General features: G+C 38.4%; 2 protein-coding genes and 1 pseudogene across 3 annotated transcripts; 2 read left to right on the plus strand and 1 right to left on the minus strand.

Annotated features, from left to right (window-relative positions):
- The first annotated feature begins 765 nt into the window (after window positions 1-765).
- LOC148790680 (calcium-transporting ATPase 12, plasma membrane-type pseudogene) lies at window positions 766-3747 on the plus strand (annotated as a pseudogene).
- Window positions 3748-7451: 3704 nt separating this feature from the next.
- On the minus strand, window positions 7452-9295 carry LOC148790681 (ATP sulfurylase 1, chloroplastic; the record flags this gene model as incomplete). Its single annotated transcript, XM_088890330.1, has 4 exons — window positions 7452-8141; window positions 8277-8363; window positions 8464-8724; window positions 8849-9295. Coding segments are annotated over 4 exons (933 nt in total), but the record flags the coding sequence as incomplete, so codon positions are not given.
- A 4829-nt stretch (window positions 9296-14124) lies between these two features.
- Window positions 14125-20824, plus strand: LOC148790682 (uncharacterized). Of its 2 annotated transcripts, none has more exons than XM_088889350.1 (5): window positions 14125-14292; window positions 18540-18648; window positions 18795-18856; window positions 19177-19280; window positions 19490-20824. In XM_088889350.1, exons 1-5 carry the CDS (start codon window positions 14140-14142, stop codon window positions 19596-19598), a joined length of 537 nt encoding a protein of 178 aa, XP_088745476.1. In that variant the 5' UTR covers window positions 14125-14139; the 3' UTR covers window positions 19599-20824. The 2 variants fall into 2 exon arrangements, with proteins under 2 accessions (XP_088745476.1, XP_088745477.1); XM_088889351.1 differs by lacking the exon at window positions 14125-14292 and adding an exon at window positions 16904-17691.
- Window positions 20825-21742: the final 918 nt, after the last annotated feature.

The following is a 21742-nucleotide window of genomic DNA, read 5'->3' on the forward strand; positions in this document are numbered from 1 at the left end:
TGATCATGGGAAGCGGGTCTCCAGTGGGTTCAGACCCCGCGAAGGTATCTAGAATCGGCTTGATTCCACAGTACACCAAGGACGAATTCCCAAGAGGCTCTGATACCATGTGAAAATCATTGTACAGAATTATGTGTCTTATTATGCAAAGTACAATCATATATATATACAATCTATACCTAAATTTTAAGAATAGGAGACTCATTTATAGTAGGAACCTAACCTACTAATCACATCTAACTAAAGACGCTAGAAAACTACCAGGAATCTGTGCATATATACATGCATGAGAGGATAAGATACATGTTGAGTGGAGTTACCATGCAAGGATTTGAAATAAGATCTACCAATTTTTGCACTAGAAGATGACAGAGTTGTTGAGATACAGGGAGCTGCAGGGTTGCACAAGGCTGTTGAGCTAATTGCTTCTTATCTCAGGCAATAGGATGTACCAATTTTTGGTCGTCCAGATGACGTCACACTTTGACTACGCTTTCTGCGTTCCTTCGAAACTTCGAAGAAGCAGTCCACTAAAGCGAAGTTTCCCCCGCGCCGCGCCAACCACTATTATAAAAAACTATATTCCTTTACGGTTCCTTCCACCCTCTAAAGAACTATAGTATATTCTCTCCATGGTTCCCATCCGCTTCTAGTCTCGTGCTGTGTCTTGTGTGTGTCATATTTCTGGTTTTCTTCGCCGAACTCCGGTTATTCCTTGATTCCTTCTTGAAATCTTGAGTTGAGGTCAGGTCGCTGGGTGTCCAAATGTCTACCGACCCAAGTGAATCACCCCATAACCGATTGAGCTTTGCTGTCTCAACAAAATCTTCTTCTCTTTCTTCAGGTGTCGTCACGAGAATATATCGGCTCTTCCCCATGTTACGCTTGCAGTCTCGGATCATCATTCCTATTGAAACCACCGACGTTAACAAAACAGCCCTGGCCAAAATGGTCAAAGAGAGGAACTTGGAACAATTAAAACAGTATGGCGGTATCCAAGGAGTTGCTAAGGTTCTTGACGCCGATCTTGTTCAAGGAATCCCGGGTACCCCCGGCGATGTTGATAGCCGCCTTAACGTGTTTGGCTCCAACAGGTGCCAACCACCCAAAAATCAAAAGGGTTTCTTCCATTTTGTGCGCCAAGCTTTCAAAGGTACCACCATTCTCGTTCTTCTGAGCTCTGCTATCCTATCTCTTTTCTTCGGAATCAAGACACATGGGTGGAAAGAGGGGTGGTGCGATGGTGGGAGCTTACTGTTTGCCGTCTTTCTAGTTGTTGCTGCGTCCTCAGCGAGCAAATTCAGACTATCAAGACATGTTCAGAAGTCATCGAGCATCAACAGCAATATACAGATTGAGGTCGTCAGAGGTGGGCAACCTCAAAATATCTCCATTTTCGACATCGTTGTTGGAGATATCATACGTCTAAACTTTGGAGATCAAATCCCTGGTGATGGTTTGCTCTTGGATGGCCAGTTATTACGGGTCGACGAATGGAGCATGACTGGGGAAAGCAAGTTTGTGGATGTCGATGCCAATAGCAACCCATTCCTCCTGTCAGGTGCTAAGGTAGTGGCCGGCCACGGTAACATGCTCGTCACCTCCGTTGGCATCAACACGGAGTGGGGACAGATGATGAGCTCTATCGGCCATGACCCAGATCAGCGAACCCCATTACAAGCTCAGCTCGACGAACTAGCTTCTTTCTTGTGCAAGGTTCTTCTGCTATTTCCTTTCCTTGCTCTCGTGGGAATGGGGGTGCATGACTTCATCAAGAACCACCATGAATTAGACGGATGCGACACCAAAATGAACAATCTAGTGAATGCCTTGTCAGGTGTGCGGGGGTTTGTGTCTGTAAACGCTGCAGTCGCTATAGTGGTGGTGGCAATTCCGGAAGGCTTGCCACTGGTGACCACAAACGCTCTAGCTTGTTCCATGAAGAAAATCATGGCTCTACCAATAATGGTTCAGAGACTTTCTGCTACTGAGACCATGGGTTCAGCCACCATCTGTGTGCTGACTTTGAACTCAGTGGTCAGTGAGTTTTGGCTCGGGGAAGAACCAATGAAGGACGAGACCTTGTTGGGACAGGGAATGGCTCCAGATATTTTCGAGTTACTACAACAAGGAGTTTGTAGTTGCTCAACCAGTGATAACCACAGCCATTCTTCGGGTAACTTGCCCAACGGCAGCCCGACTAAAAAAGCTCTTCTGGCTTGGGCTGTGTCGAAGTTGGGTATGGATCAGAAAGAGGTTAACCAGAGTTACAAGGTCCTCCCTGTTCCAGCCTTGGATTCAAAATTGATGAAGAAATGCAGAATAAAACCCATCAAGAACAATGATCAAATGATTTATGTACACTGGATGGGAGATGCCGAGATGATAATGACAATGTGTACGAGTTATTACGAGAGTAATGGAACCATAAAAACCATGGACGAAGGCAGAAGGAATAAGTTGGAGAAAATAATCAAGGGTATGAAAGAGAAAAGCCTCACATGCATCGCTTTGGCCCACAAACAAATCTCATCATCAGATTTAGAACACAGTGACGAAGGAGTGGAACGTCCAGAGATCGAAGAAAATTCCCTGACTTTGTTAGGCCTTCTGGGTCTGAAGGATCCAGTACAGATGGTGAAGGCCTGTGAACGTGCTGGAGTTAAGATCAAAATGCTCACAAGAGACGATGTTCTCCAGGCAAGATCTATAGCTATTGATTTTGGGATACTTGGACCTGATGAGGACTTGAAGATTGAAGAAACAGTGGTGGAAGGAGAAGACTTCCGAAAATATTCAAATAGAGAAATGATGGAGAAGGCTGATAAAATCAAGGTAATGGCAAGGTGCTGCTCCTCTGACAAATACATGATTGTACAGTGCCTAAAGCGAAAAAACCAAGTCGTGGTGGTCATTGGGGACGATAGAAATGATATGCGAGCAATCAAAGAAGCTGATATTGGGATATATATGAGGACCCAATACACTCAAATGGAAATGGAAACATCAGACATCATCATTGCAGAAGGTAACTTCGATTCCGTAATAACTGTTTTGAAGTGGGGAAGGTGCATTTACAGCAACATTCAAAAGTTCATCCAGTTCCATCTCACAGTGAATGTTGCTACCCTAGTGATCAACTTCATTGCAGCTGTTTCTTCTAGCAGAGTCCCTTTAACGGCAATCCAGCTACTGTGGGTGAACCTGATCATGGATGTATTCGGTGCCTTGGCACTAGCTGCAGAGCAGCCTACCGAGGAGCTCATGGAAAAGCCTCCAGTAGGTCGAAGCAAGTCTGATCTTATCAATGGCTTCATGTATAGGAACCTCATTGGTCAGGCTCTGTATCAGGTGGCAGTCTTGATGGTGCTACATTTCAGTGGAAGCTCTATCTTTGAGGTGAGTGAGGAGATCAACGACACCCTGATGTTCAATACTTTTGTCCTCTGCCAAATCTTTAATCTTTTCAATGCAAGGAAGCTAGAGAAGAAGAACGTACTCGGAGGGATACACGAAGAGAACCAATTTTTCCTTGGCATTGTGATGATAACTGTTGTTCTTCAAGTGGTGATGGTGGAGTTCCTGAATAGCTTCGCCAACACTAAGAGATTGAATTTGGAGCAATGGGTTTTATGCATCGGACTTGCAGCTTTGTCCTGGCCGATTGATTGGGCCGTCAAATGCATCCCAGTTGCTAAACTGTTCTACAATACCCGAGATGATGCTTCTCATGAAAAGGAAGCCTAAAAGAAATATTGGAATGCACAGCAGGGTAGAAAGGTTTGTAGATCAGGGTTGCGTTGTTCTTTCAGCCTTCGTTCGTCTTGTTAAAAAAAATGGTGTAAATAATACCCAAAAGGGGGTCGGCAAACGGATTTGGATTTTGGTGTTTGGATTGCATCCTTCACTGATCTCATCCATAGAATATTTGACACCACCTTTTCATATATGGATGTACTCTCAAATGTTTGAGAATCTCAGGCGATCCTACACATGAAGTTATTAGGAATGGAACTGCAAATAGAACCATATTTATCTTCATCCAAGTAATCAAAATAATCCATTGATGACTATATCATGGTACAATCTTATCTTACTGGAAAGAGAACCGAAAATAACATGTTCAAATACTTAAAACCATAATCACCCAATTCCTTGAAACAAACAAAAACCATGAACAGATCCAGAGCCAAATTCTCCTTTTGGTTCTTCAGGGAAATTCTCCCAATTTCAAAACAGGTTTTTATCAAACTGAATTGCAAATTAAGCACTATATATGATATTTAAAAGGAAATGCCCTTTATAATTAGGCCAGGGAGCTTCCTTTTTCATGTCAAAGAGGAAATATACATATGAAAACTGAAAATTAAAGCATATCCCGTATATACGCCGTATGGTAGTTGATACTTTATAAAAGAGTTGTCGGAAAAAGTACACGAGTAAAGGAAATAGTAGAGAAACAGACGACGGACTAAGCTCCGGTGAAAGTTTTCACTTACCAGTAACCACCACATTCTTCTACCGGAGGCTAGTTGCTAGCTTGCTGCTGCTCCGGCACACAGTCTCACCCACTGACTCTACTACAACTATTTCCCTCTGGCAATTCCATCAAGAAGAAGTGGAAATCATTTGCAAGACTGGAAATCTCTCTCACTGGCCGGATTCCTCTAATAACTGTTCTGTGGCTGTCCATCGCGCGCTGAGGCCTGAGCCAATTTGGATGACTTGAGAGTCTTGGTACGTTGACCTCCAGTCGCTACCGCCACGTATGTTTTTTGATATTATATTGGCAGTGAAACTGTGAAAGGAAATTAAGGGTTTGTTTGGCACGTCTTTCTGTAGGGTCTTTCAACTGTTTATAAGTTGGGCAGACTGATTTTTGGTCTATTCCAGCTTGGTTCACAGAAGATCTAATCGTCAAAAGCCGGAGCACCAAAAAGACCTGAAAAGCCCATTTTGGCGTCTACTAAAGCTTTTCGCGTCTTTCGCATTTTATTCTCATATGGAAAGACACAGAAAAATGTACAGAAAGACATGATACTGCTAAACTAGCTTCGGGCTGTACAGATCTTCATATAAAAGCTCAATGAGTACCCAGCACAAGTCAAGGTTGAAGGACCAAACCAAACCATTAGAGCAACAAACGGTTCTGAAGTCTGTAAATTCAGTTCATACAAGTTTGTATAAATAGGTGATCCCGGTCTATAACTATGTGCATACAAACAAAAATTGATATCACAATATATTGTGGGATTGGATCTGTTGGGCCTCGGGCCCAACATGAACCCATTTCATATCAACCAAAAAAAATTTTTTTTGGGTATATCATACTTTGGGAGTGGTACTGGGAATTAGCCTCCTTAACTTTCATTTGCGACAAAGATCCCTTGAATTTTGAGATTTTGACAGACCCCCTCTCTGTTAAGTTGAGTAACAGAAGAAGTTAATTTACCAAAATACCCTCTTAAAAAATTTCTATAAAATAGAAATTGCAAAAAAAAAGAAAGAAAAACTTCTATGAAAACCTAGAATTGCAACAAACACAATGTGCAATTAATATCAACTAAAACCAATAACAAATGAAAATTGGAAAAAAAAACCTCTAAAAAATCATTGGAAAAAGGATTGTTAAGGGATTTAGAAAAGTTTAAACAACCACATGAGAATCTATTTCAAGGTTAACTAGTGTAGCATCGCCCTACTCTCGCCAATCACCCCTTGATGTCACCCCTACTCTTGAAAGGGCCTCTGATTGATGAAACTTTTTTTCACCTTATTCATATTTACTTCAACCTTATATTTATGTTATTTATAGATTTGTGGGTTCTGGGCATATACAGATCTTTCCACTCTATTCATGTGCATTCCAAGTGTATCATGACACGTATCCATTTCTTACCTTAGTGATACACTTTGTGTTGCTGATATTTTGAACCATAACTGGGCTATCAGCTATGCATACAGAATAAGAGGTTTAAATGTGATAAATATTTGCCAAATGCAAAGTATTGTTTCTCCCAAAAATGTACAAGTGAATCTTGTTTCTGGATATGGTATTCTGTGACTTGGCAGATAGCATTTTGGGCATGAGAGGGAACCTTACTAAAAACAACAACCTACAAGGTCTCAACCGGATATAATTCTTGTTGTTTTTTTTTCAACTTTAGGATTATTTTTTATTTTTATTCTATAAAACAAATACTGGGTTGATACATGTGAGCTTGTGAGGATATGTGAACTTGTTAGAGACTTAGAGGTTGACTCTAACAAGGAAATTTCATGGGATTAGGATGAGATAAATTTGATGGGCAACTAATCTCAGGCATTGATCTTGAGGGCTTTTTCTGTTTTAGAAATTCCATATCAACCAGAAAATTCTGCACTTTCAGAAGCCATATTTTTCTTCTCACATGAAGGAATTACTCCTCTTCACAGAAGTTTTGTCGACTGCTAGCCTTAATTTCTTCCTGATTGTTTTAACTTTCCCATTTTTATAGTAAACCAGTAATTTCTGCCTTGGGGTAGATCACCACAAACAATTGTTGCCATAGTGAATATGCCTTTCTGATTTTCTCCAAGGTTTAGAATAATGACTCCAATCACAGAATTCCTAAGTTATGGCTTTTCTTACTATAGCTTCCATCCTTTTATACATGTATATAAACAATTAATTAACGAGAATATTTGTCTACAAGCTTATATTATCTGAGTATGCGATAGATCATAAATCTACATTTCTTTTAACCCAATGTGATCATTTCCTTGAGGTAAGTTTTCTGTTTTCTCAACCCCAGTTTTTGTCCCCAAATTCTTGAACAAATGTCGTTTTGAATATGGATAATGGCTTCTGTACTTTTTTTCATCATGTTTAGCTAACAATATTAATTAAAGCCATGGTTTGGGTTGGCATTTTTACAGTCCCACCTGAATCTTGATTCTACAAACCGGAATATGAGAGAAGCAGCCGAAAGCCTGAAACCAACAATCTCCTACCGCTTAGCGAGTTAGCTCCAACAAGAGAATCGAATTGTCTCCTATTTAAACATTTTCTAGGTTTTACTTCTCTATTTTTTCCAACATAATGGCTGGATGAGGTTGCTGGAACAATGTGTTTTTCATGGTCAATAGGAAAACAGATCATTTCCTAATTTTCCTGTATTTGACTACTTTTTTATAGGTACCTCCTGTAACTTGAAAAGCAAGTTACATGGTTAAGTATATGAATATCACAAGAATTGAATCCAAAGGCAGACCCTACTCTTAGAAATTATAAGGAATGACATTTCCCTACAAAGCTAACTGGCTGAGGTTGCTATTTTTTTCCTTATTTGGAATCAATGTGTTTTCCATGGTCAATTAAGTACAATCAAGCACCGTTCCACCATTCTATCAGAAAATTTTGATAGGAAAAAAACTCAGAAAGCAAATTTGGTAATGCATCCATGAGAATATGCTTTACAAAGCAGAGTGAAATTTTGTATATTCCAATTCAGAAAAATAAATTGAAGAAAGGGGGAACTCCATTACATTCGTTTTCCAAGTTGGTAATGCATTTTGCATTTCATGCCGATCAAAAGTTTATCCAAACAACCCCATAGGTTTATAGTTCTTTATTTTCATTGACTAAGAAGGTTGTTTGGACCAACAAAATAGCAATACGTGAGATCCTTCAAAAATTGCTGTAGGGCAAAAATACAGTTGACATCTACAGGCCACAATGATTTGAAGGCACTCTACTGATTTTGTCCTTCAAAATTGCAGAGAAGCAATATACTATAGAATGCTTACTTGTGTCACTTCAAGGTGTGGAAAGGACTGCATACTATTTACAGACCAAGGCTAGCTTTATGTAATGTCTCTCTCTGTGCCAGTGCCTTGGATGCTTTATGTGAAATCTGAACAGAGATAATCTTACAAGCATGAGACTTTGAACAAACTGCACAGGAAGTAAATAAGTTTTAGGGTTTTCGCAAACAGATGACAGTACATGAGAGTGCAAATGGTTAAGCTGGGACAGATTGAGGGAGTTTTCTATTATCAGATGAAACCAAACTGTCATAGTATTCCACCAAGACTTTCCATCCACCAGGGCACATGAAGCCATCCGGTGGGTTCTCTCTGTTCTTTGCAAGTGTTCGCATCTGCAAAACAAAAGTAGCCCTTGTTCAGCAAATACACATGAGAACTTACCCCAACTGTATAAAAGAATGATACAGATTTGAATGGTCTCGGTACATCTGATTGGCCTGACCTTGGGTTAGGACTTAAGAAGTTACCTTAGTGCCAGATATGAAAAGGAAATCTTGTGGCCTTGATGGATCAAAGAAAGCCATTTTCCTCTGAGTTTTATCATAGGCAGCTACCTGCAGTTGTAGTTGAACAATGAATCTTATGGTGTATTTCTTAAGGATATACAAAGCTGAAAGATTAAAATTCTGAAAAGAAATTGGCTCTTTGGTGTACCTTGAATGGAAGGATGTTGAGCCGCTCAAGTCCAGGAGCCATACTCAGTACCTTCTTTCCATGATCAGCATCATAGAGGTCTCTTTTCTCAACAGGGTGTCCCATGCCCGCTGGATCTCGACCCACAATATAAAAATTGGCTCCAGCATTTATGCGGGCCTTTGCATGCCATTGCACTTCAGTTGGGCCAGCATAATGCATGGGAGATGGGAAAATTGCAACCACCGTTGTCTCTGGATCAAGAACACCATCTTCAAGCACCTGAAGAAACATTTTTCACTGTTAAGAGAATGGTCTTGTTTTATAGGCAGTCAATTTTTATATAAGAATATCTCATCTACAGGTCCTGGTAAATAGTAAGGATGAGTCAATGAGAAAAAAGGACCTTCTCATGCTGCTTCATTCTCCAACTAAGAGGTACATCATCTGCCTTTGTGTACCCACCCAATGGGTGTAGCAAAAGAACAGGATTTTTGTATCCCATTTCCAGAAGCCGTCGGTGGGTGTCAGTCATGAGCAGAGCATGGCCATTGTGTACAGGGTTTCTGAGTTGGAAAGCAAACACTGCATCAGCATCACGTTTTATAAATTCCTTGCGGAGTTCTGCCGGAGATAGGCGAAACCTATCGAGACCATCATTGTACTTGATTGGCTCTATAACCTCCAAGTCACCTCCAATGAGCCAGTTTCCAGCATTAGTTATAGTTTCATTGACATATGGTAGTCCAGGGGCAGTGGTTCCCCAGGTTCTGGCTATTCGCTCCTCTTTGGGGTGCTTGTAGATCTCAATACTGGAATCATCAAAAGGGAAGACAAAGGAAACATGAGCAATCAATGAGCAGGTTATTCGTCAAATTAGTTTATATTAATCAATCTCAACAGAGGAACTACAGGATACTATATTGAACATGGTAAACTATCTTCATGCATAAATATGGTTTCATCAACAAAGATGTTGGGATTCCATAACCAGTAAACAGGTGAGCAGAGATTCTAACAAAAATCAAGGATATCAGAGAGGGATCACACACATGGTGGAAAGGCCCCAGCTACACAAACAAGTTAATTCTGACAAAAGACAATAATTATGAAATAAAAGAAATCAAACTTTGTATTTTGACAACCTAAGTATAAAAGGTCTTTCAATAAATAAACCATAAGAAAAAGTACTACCCATCCCTTCCAATCAATTATGATGATCTGAAATTGATAAGGAACGTCTAAGCACAACTAATCCAATTCCATGCAGAATCCCGATTTATGTTCTTTTATTCATAACTTTTAGCATCAAATATTTTCAAATATAATACTCTTATATTTTAGATACTTAGAAAGCTGAGAAATTTACATGGCAAACATTTTTTGACCTTCTAATTAACAAGAAATTAACTCTTCAAGCAGTATGAATCAGAATTCAGAAAAGGTTTTGTTATACTGCAATGCTCCTTTTGTAGAAGAAGAGATGCTGAAATGTCAGACGTTTTCAACAAACATTAATTTATTTTTTTCATATCAAATTAATTATCCCCATACCATGTTTTCCATGGTGAGTTAGTCCAGGGTGCAGCAGTTGGTTGCCCGACAATTTTACATGGCCAAGCCTTCTTGGGTTTGTATTGATATAAATATGAAAGTAGACTCTCGTGAGACTGTTTACGTAATCCATCCCAAAAGTATTGGTATTATATGAGCTTTCTACCCAGCTTAGATGATTGAGAGCTTCCCAAATCTAGTCATTCTTCCAAGGGAAAGCTTCTTCCTCCAATTGGGACATCAGTAATGGGAGCTAGGCCATGTTGTTTGAAAGAATCATTACAACTCTTCCCATTTAAATTGAATAAAATGAAAATTTTAATTTAGTAATAAACTATAGAAATAAAATACAATAAAAATCAATCTATAGGTATATGTCTACTAAAAATTAGGGAAAAGGTAAAACAATCACAGTCGGAGTTGCAACAGTAGTTGTAAACGGTTACATCTCAGTCATCAGGTCAATTACAACGGTTGTAAAGCACTAATTTTTCAGATCCTTGGGAAGCCTTTATTTCATAATTTTCCAACAAAACAGAAACCTTGAAAGATATGGTGTTGCAGTGAGGAGTTGCACAGATATTTGATCAGCTCATGGATGAACCAATCTCCAACCTTTTCCACAATAAACCCAATATAAATTTAAGTTCTTACTAACTAGACCAGCATTTTATACTCAACAACTAAAAAGATATATGAAGCAACTCGGCATCAACAACTGAACTAAATCCCCAAATGAAGTAATCCCACATCAACAATTCAACAAAAACCTCAAATTACTTAGTTGTATTTGCCCATAAAAAAATTTTACTTATATGTGGCAACATGGAATTACACAACCAAGTCATCACCATATAATTCTCCTATACCCACCGGGAGTTGCTAGTTTCGGGTTTCACCTCTTCACCAGTGATATACCCTAATTTCCCAAGAGCACCAATGGCCATTTTTGCAGATTGTGACCATTCTAAGTAATTTGCACCATCCAACCTAATTGTAGTAATGGTTCCAGCCCCGAAAGAGTCTTGTAGAGAACACTGATGTGGGCCCCATTGCAGTGGTCCCCACTGTGTTCGTAGGACAGCATGTGTAGTTATTTGTTTCAGTTATAGTAGTGTCAGTTTGAGTCAGTTTGTTAATTCAGTTGTTATTTATTTCAACTTTATTTACTTTATTTATTATGTAAGTACTAAGGGCAGATGTGTCCTTTCCATTTTGTACTAAACATAACCTATAAATAATAAGAAAGTGGCGGCGGTAGATCGGTTAGAATCTGTTCCTCCTTTCAACCACTTGTGTTCTCCTGTTCCTCTTCTATTCTCTCTTCTTTCTCTCACTTTTCTTCTATTTTGTAAACCTAAAACCTATTAGGATTCAAGACTGATTACAGTCTTGATCTTCTACTTGGTATCAGAGCCTATCTAGGGCTTCTCATGTGTGTCTAGTCCAGCCGACCACATGAGAACTAGCTAGGGCTGGAAGCTTTGAAGAAGTATTCGGTGGCTGAATCTTGAAGATTACTAGAAGAGGTTCGCAGCAGTTGAAGACTTGCCGCGGCTTGCAGAGAGTTGGTAATCAAGAAGAAGCAGTGAAGGTTAGGGTTCAGGTAACCCCAGAAGACAGTAAACCGAAAGTACATAAGTAAGTTTTTTTTATTGAGTTTCAGAGACTACAATCAGTCGAGATAGGTTAAACCTGTCTAGAAGGAGGGGCCGAACTGTGTTCCAGTTTGTTTCTAGGGTTTGACTTGTCGAACTGTGTTTAAGTTCGTTTCTAGGGTTTGACTGTTGGGCCGAACCCCCCTCTCAGAGGTGATTAGTTTTAAGGGTTTCATATTGCCCTACGATAAGTCCCACTTGTGCGGACTGTTTGAAGAGTGCAACTGCGCACTTATTTCAGACCTACAGTTGAAACCCTAATTTTGCTCTCGCAACAGTGGGCCCCATAGTAGTGATTTCAGAAAATAGCATCTCAGATTGACAGGCTGCTGGGTACTGTGCATGCCGATTGATTTCAGATCAGATTTGAGTTTATTTCTTGCATATGCTGTGATAGGCGATTGTTTTCAGATCAGATTTCGGATCAGATCAGATTTCATATCAGTTTCGTGTTAGTTTCAGATCAGATTTCAGACCTGCTTGTTTTACTCTGTTTCCTGGTACAGCAGTAGTGGCTCTAACAGTTTGTAGCCACTGATTCTTGATCAAAGATGGAGTTTAAGGGTCAGGGAGAAAGTAGTTTTGGAAACAACAGTTTTGGTGGTGTATCTGAAACCGGGTTTCAAATTACAACTATGAGATTTGATGGGTCAAATTACTTGGAGTGGGCTCAATCAGCCATGATGGCTATTGGAGGAAGGGGAAAACTGGGTTACCTCTTGGGAGATGTGAAAGAACCTTCCAAGGAGGACCCAACATACACCAAGTGGGTTCAAGAGAACTATTTGGTTATGGCATGGCTGTGTAATTCTATGCAATCACATATCAGTCGAAATTTCTTGTGGGCAAAGACAGCCAAAGAGATATGGGATGTTGTGAAAGAAACCTATTCCCAACCCCTTAATGTTGCTAGAGCCTATGAACTGAAGTGTGAGGCGAACAGCCTTAAACAAGGAGAGAAGCCACTTTCTGTCTACTTCTCTACCTTGAAATCCTTGTGGCATGAGATTGACCATCTAGAGACCCTTGAGTGGGAGAGTCCCAAAGATGCACAGTCTCACAGAAAGCAAGTCGAGACGAATAGGGTATTTGAGTTTCTGGCTGGTTTGAATTCAGATTATGACATTGTGCGACAACAGATATTGACAAGAGATAGTGTGACCCTTTCTCAAGCTCCTTGGTGCATAGTGAAGAGACCAGGAGGAAAGTCATGATGCAGCCTCAGCCCTCTTTCCCAGCCTTGACAGCTATTAAACCTAAGCCAGGGGGTGACTCAGAAAGGGACCGGAAGAAGGAAGATACACGGGATCTGGTATGTGAACATTGCAAGAAACCCAAGCACACAAAAGATACTTGTTGGAAGCTACATCCTCACTTGGTCCCAGTAAAACTAAGAAATAAGAAGGGTAATGCTCATGTGGCCGTGAACACTGATTCAACATCCTCATCAGGCACATCCCTAGAGACTTTAGCTGCTGTTCGAGCTGCCCTCATACAGTTGGAAAAGGAAGTTGGGAGTTCAGCTCAACCATCTCAGTCACCATCAACTCCTGCCACATCTGCATTTGCACATTCAGGTACTTGAGCCTCAGCTTACCATGCTTCTGCTCCAGGTAATACTGACCACTGCTGGGTAATAGATTCAAGTGCATCTGACCATATGACTAGCTTGCCATCTTTGTTCACTTCTTATCACTTGTCCTCTGGCCGAGATAGAGTGTCCATTGCTGATGGCTCTCTTGTTCCCATTTCGGGCAAGGGGGACATCAAGCTGTCGGATACTATCTCTTTATCTTCTGTCTTGCATGTTCCTAAACTTGATACTAACCTACTTTCAGTTAGTAGTATTACCAAACACATGAACTGTTCAGTAACCTTTTTCCCTGACCGATGTGTTTTTCAGGATTTAGAGACGAGGAAGGTGATTGGGTCTAAAGCTCAACAACTTCCTAACTAAATAAGAACAAACCGGACCAACTCAACAACAAACATGTACAATTTGGTATTTTTAGAGTTCTATTCATTGCCCTTATAGATGCATCAGAAAATTAAAGAAATAATATCTGTTTGATGAAAATGTAGTCTAATAAGTTATACCCTCTACACCAAAATTCTAAAAATGTAATTTTGACATCAATTTGAAAATTGAAACAAAATAAATGAACTATTCAAATAATTCTCAGGACTTCATGGAATGATGGAAATACTAGAAATTTTGAATAGGCCTTGGTTGAAATTTTGAAACAATGAAATTCTCGACACTGCTCAAAATCTAAACAAAATCTTAACATTCTCAAAATTTCATCCAACACTTGAGCGTTTTTCATACACAGAAATATTTGTGTATTTGTAGTTTATTTTCTTCAACTTTCTCATCCTTTTTTTATTATTTTTTGTTGTTCTTTTTCTTTGGTCCCTTTGCCACATCATTTTTCTATCCCCTATCAAATACATTAACTGAAACTTCACATGGACTCTGCTATTTATGGATTTGCAGACTTTGCTAGAGAAGTTGAAGGCATTGTACTTAAACTTGGAAGGACTTCCCCCAGATCGAATAGTCCCAACTGTTGGCCTCAACATAGGTCGTATTAAAGCATCAAATACAAAACTTGTCTTCTGGGACTTGGGAGGTCAAGTATGTGAAATTATTCCTTATCCAACCATCACATATTTGTCACATCCCAGCATTATTTCTAGGTTGTGTTGTTTCTTGTATCATAGTGGTAATATCTATTGTAGTCCAACAAGACTCTGTTCAAATCTTTAGCAACTCTCCACCATTATTCCTGTTTGAAAATATTAGTGTTGCATTTAACTTAATGAATGTGGTTTGACCGCTTGAGAGATGAAATTAGAATTAAGAGCAAATTTTTTAATTTGTCATGTGATCCTGTTTTCTTTGATCAATGTCATGTGATCCTGTTGAATGACAATAATGATGGAACTGATGAAATTATGAATCCTTTGTGGTCATTATTATGTTTTTACTCCACTTTTCTTTTCTTGTTCATATATTAATATCTGTGCAAGCATGCTTTTCCTCATGTTTGCACACTTATATTTCTCACAATTAATAAAAAAAGGTTGATCACTGACTTATAACTGGCCAAATGAATAATGTATGACATATAGGTTTTCTTATGAGTTTAAGAAATAATCACTTTTCCCAATATAATATGGAACTTTTCCATTTCTTGGGTAATGAAACAGAACCTATATGTAAGAATCCTGCTATATTACTAAATATTTCAGCCGAATTATACTTGTTGAATTATGTATTGATGACTTGATGTGTAATGGAACATCAACAAAACAACAACATTTCAAATTTTCGACACCCAAAACATGTAGCCTATTCTTTTTCGTTGTCAATTCTTTGAGCCCATTTTCCTCTTATTTTTATGGTTATTGCTTGACTCTGACTATTTTCTTTTATGGCAAATTTCTTAAAGTACCCCGAAGTTTTAGGAAATTGATTAACTCCACCCCTACTGTTTACATATTGACTAAAGTAACCCTAAGTTTTCTGACAATTGACTAAATACTCCCCTGCCATTAGTGTCTGTTAATTTGGTCGATTTTGCACTCCACTATTCTTTTTTCAAACTATAATTCAACAAACTCCAAAAGAAATTTCAGCTTGGCATCAGTGAGGTTTATCATTTCCCTTTTATTTGAACTCAACTGTGTTAATTTTCCCTGATTGGCTTCCCAAATAAAAAAAAAAAAAAACAAACTTTACTCGGAGCAGCAGTGTATCTTCATTTGGAAAAGTTGGGCATGCATTTCTGAGCTTAGAACCTTATAAAAAGAGCTTGCCAAGAACTTGCCTGAAGCCTTAACTGTCTAGCTTCTATGGTCCAAATGATGTGGAGAGAGATAAACCTCTCTAAGGGAAGAGAGGAGTCTCAAAATGTCTTGGGCTCCGGTCACATGTAGGGGTTTATGTCAATGAAGATTCCAAGAAAGGAAGGGGGCGGGGGGGGGGCAGAATGAGGAATAAGAATAGAAGCAGTGGCATATCAAAAAGTCTAAAAAGACAGGGGAAGGACATGGATAGGGGCCTGTTGGGCCACCAAAGATCAATCAATAACCTAATACGGTGTCTATTGCCTATCTACAGTGTATAATAAAAAGAGGGTGTATGGTTGAAATACCTTTCAAAGGGACTGGGAGCGCACTCTGTTAGTGTGGAGGCTATAAACCCAACCGTTAGCAAACTGTCCCTACCTGCTTTTCATGACTCTAGCCCATGGCTGCCTTCAAAGAGGATACCGCCTGAACCATGTCACTCTGCCCTCTCCCAGTCTCCCCTCTCACTGATTTTGCCTGGCTGGGGGCACAGTTGAAAATAAGGTTAGTAGTTTCAGGTCAAGGATAATATCTTAATGTTATGCCAGTTCAAGCCCGATAGTGAGGTCATCTGAGGCAATATGGCAACTAAGGCAGTCTCCCCAGATGCATCTCACCACATGAATGCCTCCAAAACCAGCATAAAACTAAAAAGAAATTGAAGAGATGATCATCAGGGGTATGTGGCAGTAGGTTTGGTGCTTGCATTTCTGTTAACGACAAGTTTATTCAAATGTTTCATTTTGAAAGTTTAAAGAAGAATGATAGGTAAAATAGTCTTTTCCATTAACAGACACTAACGGCAAGGAGGATTTAGTCAATTGTCAGAAAACTTAAGGGTACTTTAAGAGTTTAAGACAATACGTAAACAGTAGGGGTAGAGTTAGCCAATTTCCTAAAACATAGGGGTACTTTAAGAAATTTGACATTTCTCTTAACATCTTAAATTTATGCATAATAATTATTGTGGCCTAATTTCAATTTTTACATTCTCTTAGCTTAAAAATCATATTAGCATTTGATATCTAGTTTTTCATACTAACTCAAAAAATAGTATAATCAGTAACATGTTACACCCCAAAATCATAATGGTCTCATTTGTCTATTTATATTGTGTTTCACCAGTTTACAGTGCACTCTGATGCCAATTCTCAGTTTCAAATCTTGAGCTCATTTTTCGTTTGAGTTTTTTGGGTTTTGTTTTTGAAAAAGGTAAAGTATTATATTGAACAAGAAAAGGATAGATAAATTGAAACATAATTGGATAAGAAGATAAATAACAATATAACATATTAGTTGTTACACCAATTCAAGTCATATAGGTTTTGTTGGTCTACATCCCTTGTGTTTCACTAGTTTATAGTGATATGGCCGCTTAAAGAAAGAATGCATTGATGTTTTCTTTTACTGTTTTGTATAACATGTAACTTTCAATACATTGTTTCCAAAATTCTAGCCATGTTACCTATTTTTTGGTGAAGGATATTCCCACCAATATGGGATTTTTCAATTTTCTTCACCCAAATTCTAGCCATGTTACCTATCTTTTGTGCCCAAGGATCCACAGGTCAAGCAGGAATTGGAGGAGTAATCCGTGGGTGTGGGGGGAGCATCTTTTGGGCTTTCAGTGGACCGATTGGGAGAGCAGATGCTACCAAGGCAGAGATCTTACCTGCCCTCACAGGTCTCCGTTACGTCAAACTCTTTATCCATCGAAGGTGATTCAGCTAATACGATAAACTGGTTAAGGCAGAAGACTGGAGGACCTTGGAGGCTTGCTCATCTGCTAACTGAAGCTAGAGATATTCTGAATTCTCTGAATGTGAAGTTGGTTTGGATTCCAAGGGAACTAAATACAGTAGCTGACAGCTTAGCCAAATCTGGAGCCCATAGAAATATTATGTTTTCTGATGTTTCTCTGCCTGTGTAATTCTGTTTCTGCCACCCAAGGCCTTGTACTTTGTTAATTTTTCTCAGTTAACTCTTAATAAAATCTCAGTTAACCTTTCTCAGAAGTGTTATCAAATTATTTTTCCTTAATGTGTCAACCAGTCAACCTTAACTGATGGCAATAGCTGTTTGTGCGCCCCCAAAAAAAAGTTTAGGTCCTTATCCAGTCCACCCTTCCCAAGACCTTGGATATCTGGGATCATCATTGGATAATGGCCCTCGAGCTGTAAAGGTGGGTGACTTTGGTTTACCTATATTGGGGATGTTTGGCATCTTTAATTACCTCTCATCTTTACTATAATCATTAAAGTACTGTTACCAACAAATAAAATCATCGGGTAGTGGCCCTTGACCTTAACTAAGTTCTACCGCATGATTGGAGAGTTATCCTGTTTCAGGTTGCATAGTTCAAAATACAATTCTACCGCATGAGCTATAAAATGATGCTGACTGAACTAAGTCGTCCTCATCATCTTATATCTTATCCAACTATATGGGATTAGCTACATGAATCCTGTTTCTCCATTCCATCATGTTTAATGCCATATCCATTGTTAATTTATGAACACGTTTAAATAATTTCTTACAACTTTGACCCAAGTCCTTTTTGGTCTGCCCATACCCCTAGCCATTCCATTCTGTTTAATGCTCATTGAACTAATAAGCCATAAAAATGGTGATTAACATACAAGTAACTAAGCTTGATCTTTTTTTATGTCATTTGATTTGATCTTTAGCTGAAACAAAGGAGAAAGCTATCTGTGAAAAGGTAAGATGAAACTCAGATCTTCATGACAAAACTAGGTTATCTATCATGGGCTTAAATGTGCCCATTTGTTTTATGGCATGGGTCTTTTGTTCAATATTGTGTCTAATTTGGGAGTGCATTGGCAACTCTTTTGTGTCAACAACAGTTCTTTCACTGTGCAATTAGTTTTCTGCAAGATTAAGCTGTTTTCTAATAAGCATCTAAGAATTTCAGAGCACCTTAACCTTCACTGGAATTGGTTGACACCTGATTTAATTAACTATTGCTGTGTGGGATTTTTTATGTTATGTTGTGGTGTACGCATTTTATAGGCTGGCCTTCGAACAATTTGGGAGAAATATTATGAAGAGGCACATGCTGTAATTTATGTTATTGATGCTGCTTGCCCTACACGTTTTGAAGATTCAAAATCTGCATTAGGTTAGTGACTTTCATGTACCTAATTTCATGGGAGATTCCCTATAAAGTGAAGCATTTCTTTTTTTCTTGAAGAAACCCTATGGTTGCACTAATTCCTCTTTTCTCTCTTTTTTTTGGCAATTCACTAATGCCTCTAATTTTACCAGAAAAGCTACTAAGGCATGAAGATTTACAAGGGGCACCTCTTTTGATACTAGCAAATAAGCAGGTGAGATCTCCTTATTGCATAGCAAAGGAATGCAACAAAATTCACATTTTACTAGCAAGCAGATACTACCGGAGATTGATATCATAACTTTAGGCATTTTACAGAATAGAATGCATGGTGTTTATTTATTTATTAATTTTTTGGTCTATAGCAAATCATCAACCTTGATTGCATGACAAAATGATTTGCCTAAAAATATATTGATAGTTTCCTCTTTATATCTTTTATACCTGTTCTTGTTGTTACTGTTTACCATCTTTCAAAAAAAAAAAATGCTGTTATTGTTGTTGGAGCTTCGCTGAATTATCTTTTGATGGCAGGATCTTGCTGGTGCTGTGTCAGCAGCAGAACTTGCAAGGTATTTGGATCTCAAGGAGTTGGATGAAAGACCTTACATGTTTGAAGCTGTTTCTGCACATGATGGGTGAGTTAAAAGCATATATAACACCTTGGCTTACCATAGTGCTCCCTAGAGCAGAGTCCCAAGACGCTACTTTTAGTTTTGAAAGTGAACTTCTCTTTTCAATAAATAAATTTGAAGAGTTCGAAGTGGTTTCAACTTGGTTTTCCTTGTACCTGCAATAAAACCATTTTCTACTTTGCTTAAAAATGAAAATATTCTCTTGGTTGCAGGAGGGGGATAAAGGAAGGCGTAGACTGGCTAATTGAAGTCATGGAGAGAAGTAAGAGAACAGAAATGTTAGGAGTTCGTGCAGATGTTACTGGGCCGGTTTCTGCTTAGGATTGGGTAAAAACCAAAGCCTCATAGATCTATTCAAGCGTGATTGCTCTGTTTCTGCTTAGGATTGGGTAAACCAAAGCTTCGTAGATCTATACAAGCGTGATTGCTCTGTTTCTGCTTAGGATTGGATAAACCAAAGCCTCATAGATCTATACAAGCGTGATTGCTCTGTTTCTGCTTGGTAATTGGGACTGGTTAAATCAAATAGGTTTAGCCTCCTCCAATCCACTAAAATTGAAACTTTTCTGCCGCCCAGAAATTCTGGATATATTGTGACCATAGAATTTTCATTTATGTTATGTATATCAAAATACAGATTTAATTTTCAAAATAGCTATTTAAATGTCTCCATTCAGTTAAACCATAAATTGGCATCAAAGTCTGGGTGTACTTTGGAAGCGTTATTTTTTGGATTTTGAGATGGGGGAAAGTTGGTCAATGGGATTTTGATTCCCGTTGACCAATAAACCTATGTTCTTTTATGAGATTATGTGGGGATCAGGGAAAATTTATTTTAAGTGATACGCATTTCTTAGGTGGGTAAGTAACTTTCCTATCTAGGAGAAAAGTTGTCAACACTTGAATGGAACAAAAATGTCCCTTTTAATAATGGACTTTCATGGCTAAAATGGCCATTGCCTTATTTACATGTGAAATAAAGGAATATGGGTAAATGCATTTACCCAGGTAAGAAACTTACCTAAAAGCAACTTGATCAAATTTGCAGCTTGGGAAAGAAATGTAACAATTTGATTGGATAAACACGGTTGCGGGCTTTTTAAGGTATGCGTGCAACAGTTGTATGCTAATTGATATTGATCAACCCAAAAAGTTTCAGGTAAATACAGCAATGATATAAAACAGAAGCCAGCCTACATAGCGACTCTCCCCTGTAGCAGATGAAAATGCTTAAACAGAGGGTATTTGTACAAAAAACAACGGAAAAGATTTGGCACCTTTTCCAATACAGCGCATGTTGTGTACTTCATAAGACAGGACTCAGAAGTATTTTGGTCCTTGAGGCTTGAGTTTCCTCCATACAGAGATTTTATCCAAGTGGAGCTTTCTTGTAGTAACTTCCTCCTTTAAGTTCCCTTGCTAAGCAAATAAGTAATGCATATTATATTACACAGATTTCATTGTATTGTATAGCATGTGCTGAAATATGAGAATCGACCTTGTGATGATCAGAAAAGGCAATATGAGGTGTTGTGATTTATGAAGCAGATTGAGAAGTAAATGTTTCTGTTATAGTTATTATATGAAGTGGCCTAAGAAATAAATATATCTATTGGTAGGGGTGTAAATGGATTGGAATGGAATCAAATCAGGATATATCCGAATCTGATTTGACATTGTTCATGGCAGATCCGATATGATCTGAATATCCGGTCGGATTTGATAGGTAAGGATTTGAATTTGAATCCAATTGGGAAATTGGATTTTTGGATATGATCCGATTCGATTTGTTTTTTTAATTAATAAATTATTAAAAGAAAAATAAAATAATCAATTTAAGTAAAGAAAAACAAAAAATACAAGTATTTTTAAATTATTTTCATCATATAATAGTATATTTATAAATGAACAATATATATATATATATATATATATACGTATTATATATATTTATATAAATAAATATATAACATATATCGGATCGGATCTTCTCGAATCGGATAGGGGGTTATCCAAATTCGACCAGATAAGATTGAATCAGATCAAGATCCGATCCATTTGCACCCCTATCCATTGGAAGATAGAATTAGAACCAAAGGTCTACATTAATTTCATTGTCATCTCACTCAAGGTATTCTTTTTTGGCAAGACATAAAAGATTCTTTCATTCATCTATTGGTTCAACAAGTAAATAAATGTGTCTATCATATGATATAAGCTAAATTATGAGCTAGTATATTTAGGCCTCTATTGATATGCTAGATATTAACAACATAACAGGAGTCCCAAAGCTCCCATAGTTGGTCCATACATATTTGCCAATACCTAGTTTATCCAATGTACGGTCCTTGATTGTTCTGATTAGAGCTTCTGCATCTGAAAATATGAACACCTTTGAGACCCCACCGCCAGCGCCCACGCCGTCTTGAGCTCTCTGTCCATCGCCAGCGCCCACGCCGTCTTCT

This window comes from Nelumbo nucifera, chromosome 6, assembly GCF_055504915.1.
Source record: "Nelumbo nucifera cultivar China Antique chromosome 6, China Antique-T2T, whole genome shotgun sequence".
Taxonomy (NCBI): Eukaryota; Viridiplantae; Streptophyta; class Magnoliopsida; order Proteales; family Nelumbonaceae; genus Nelumbo; species Nelumbo nucifera.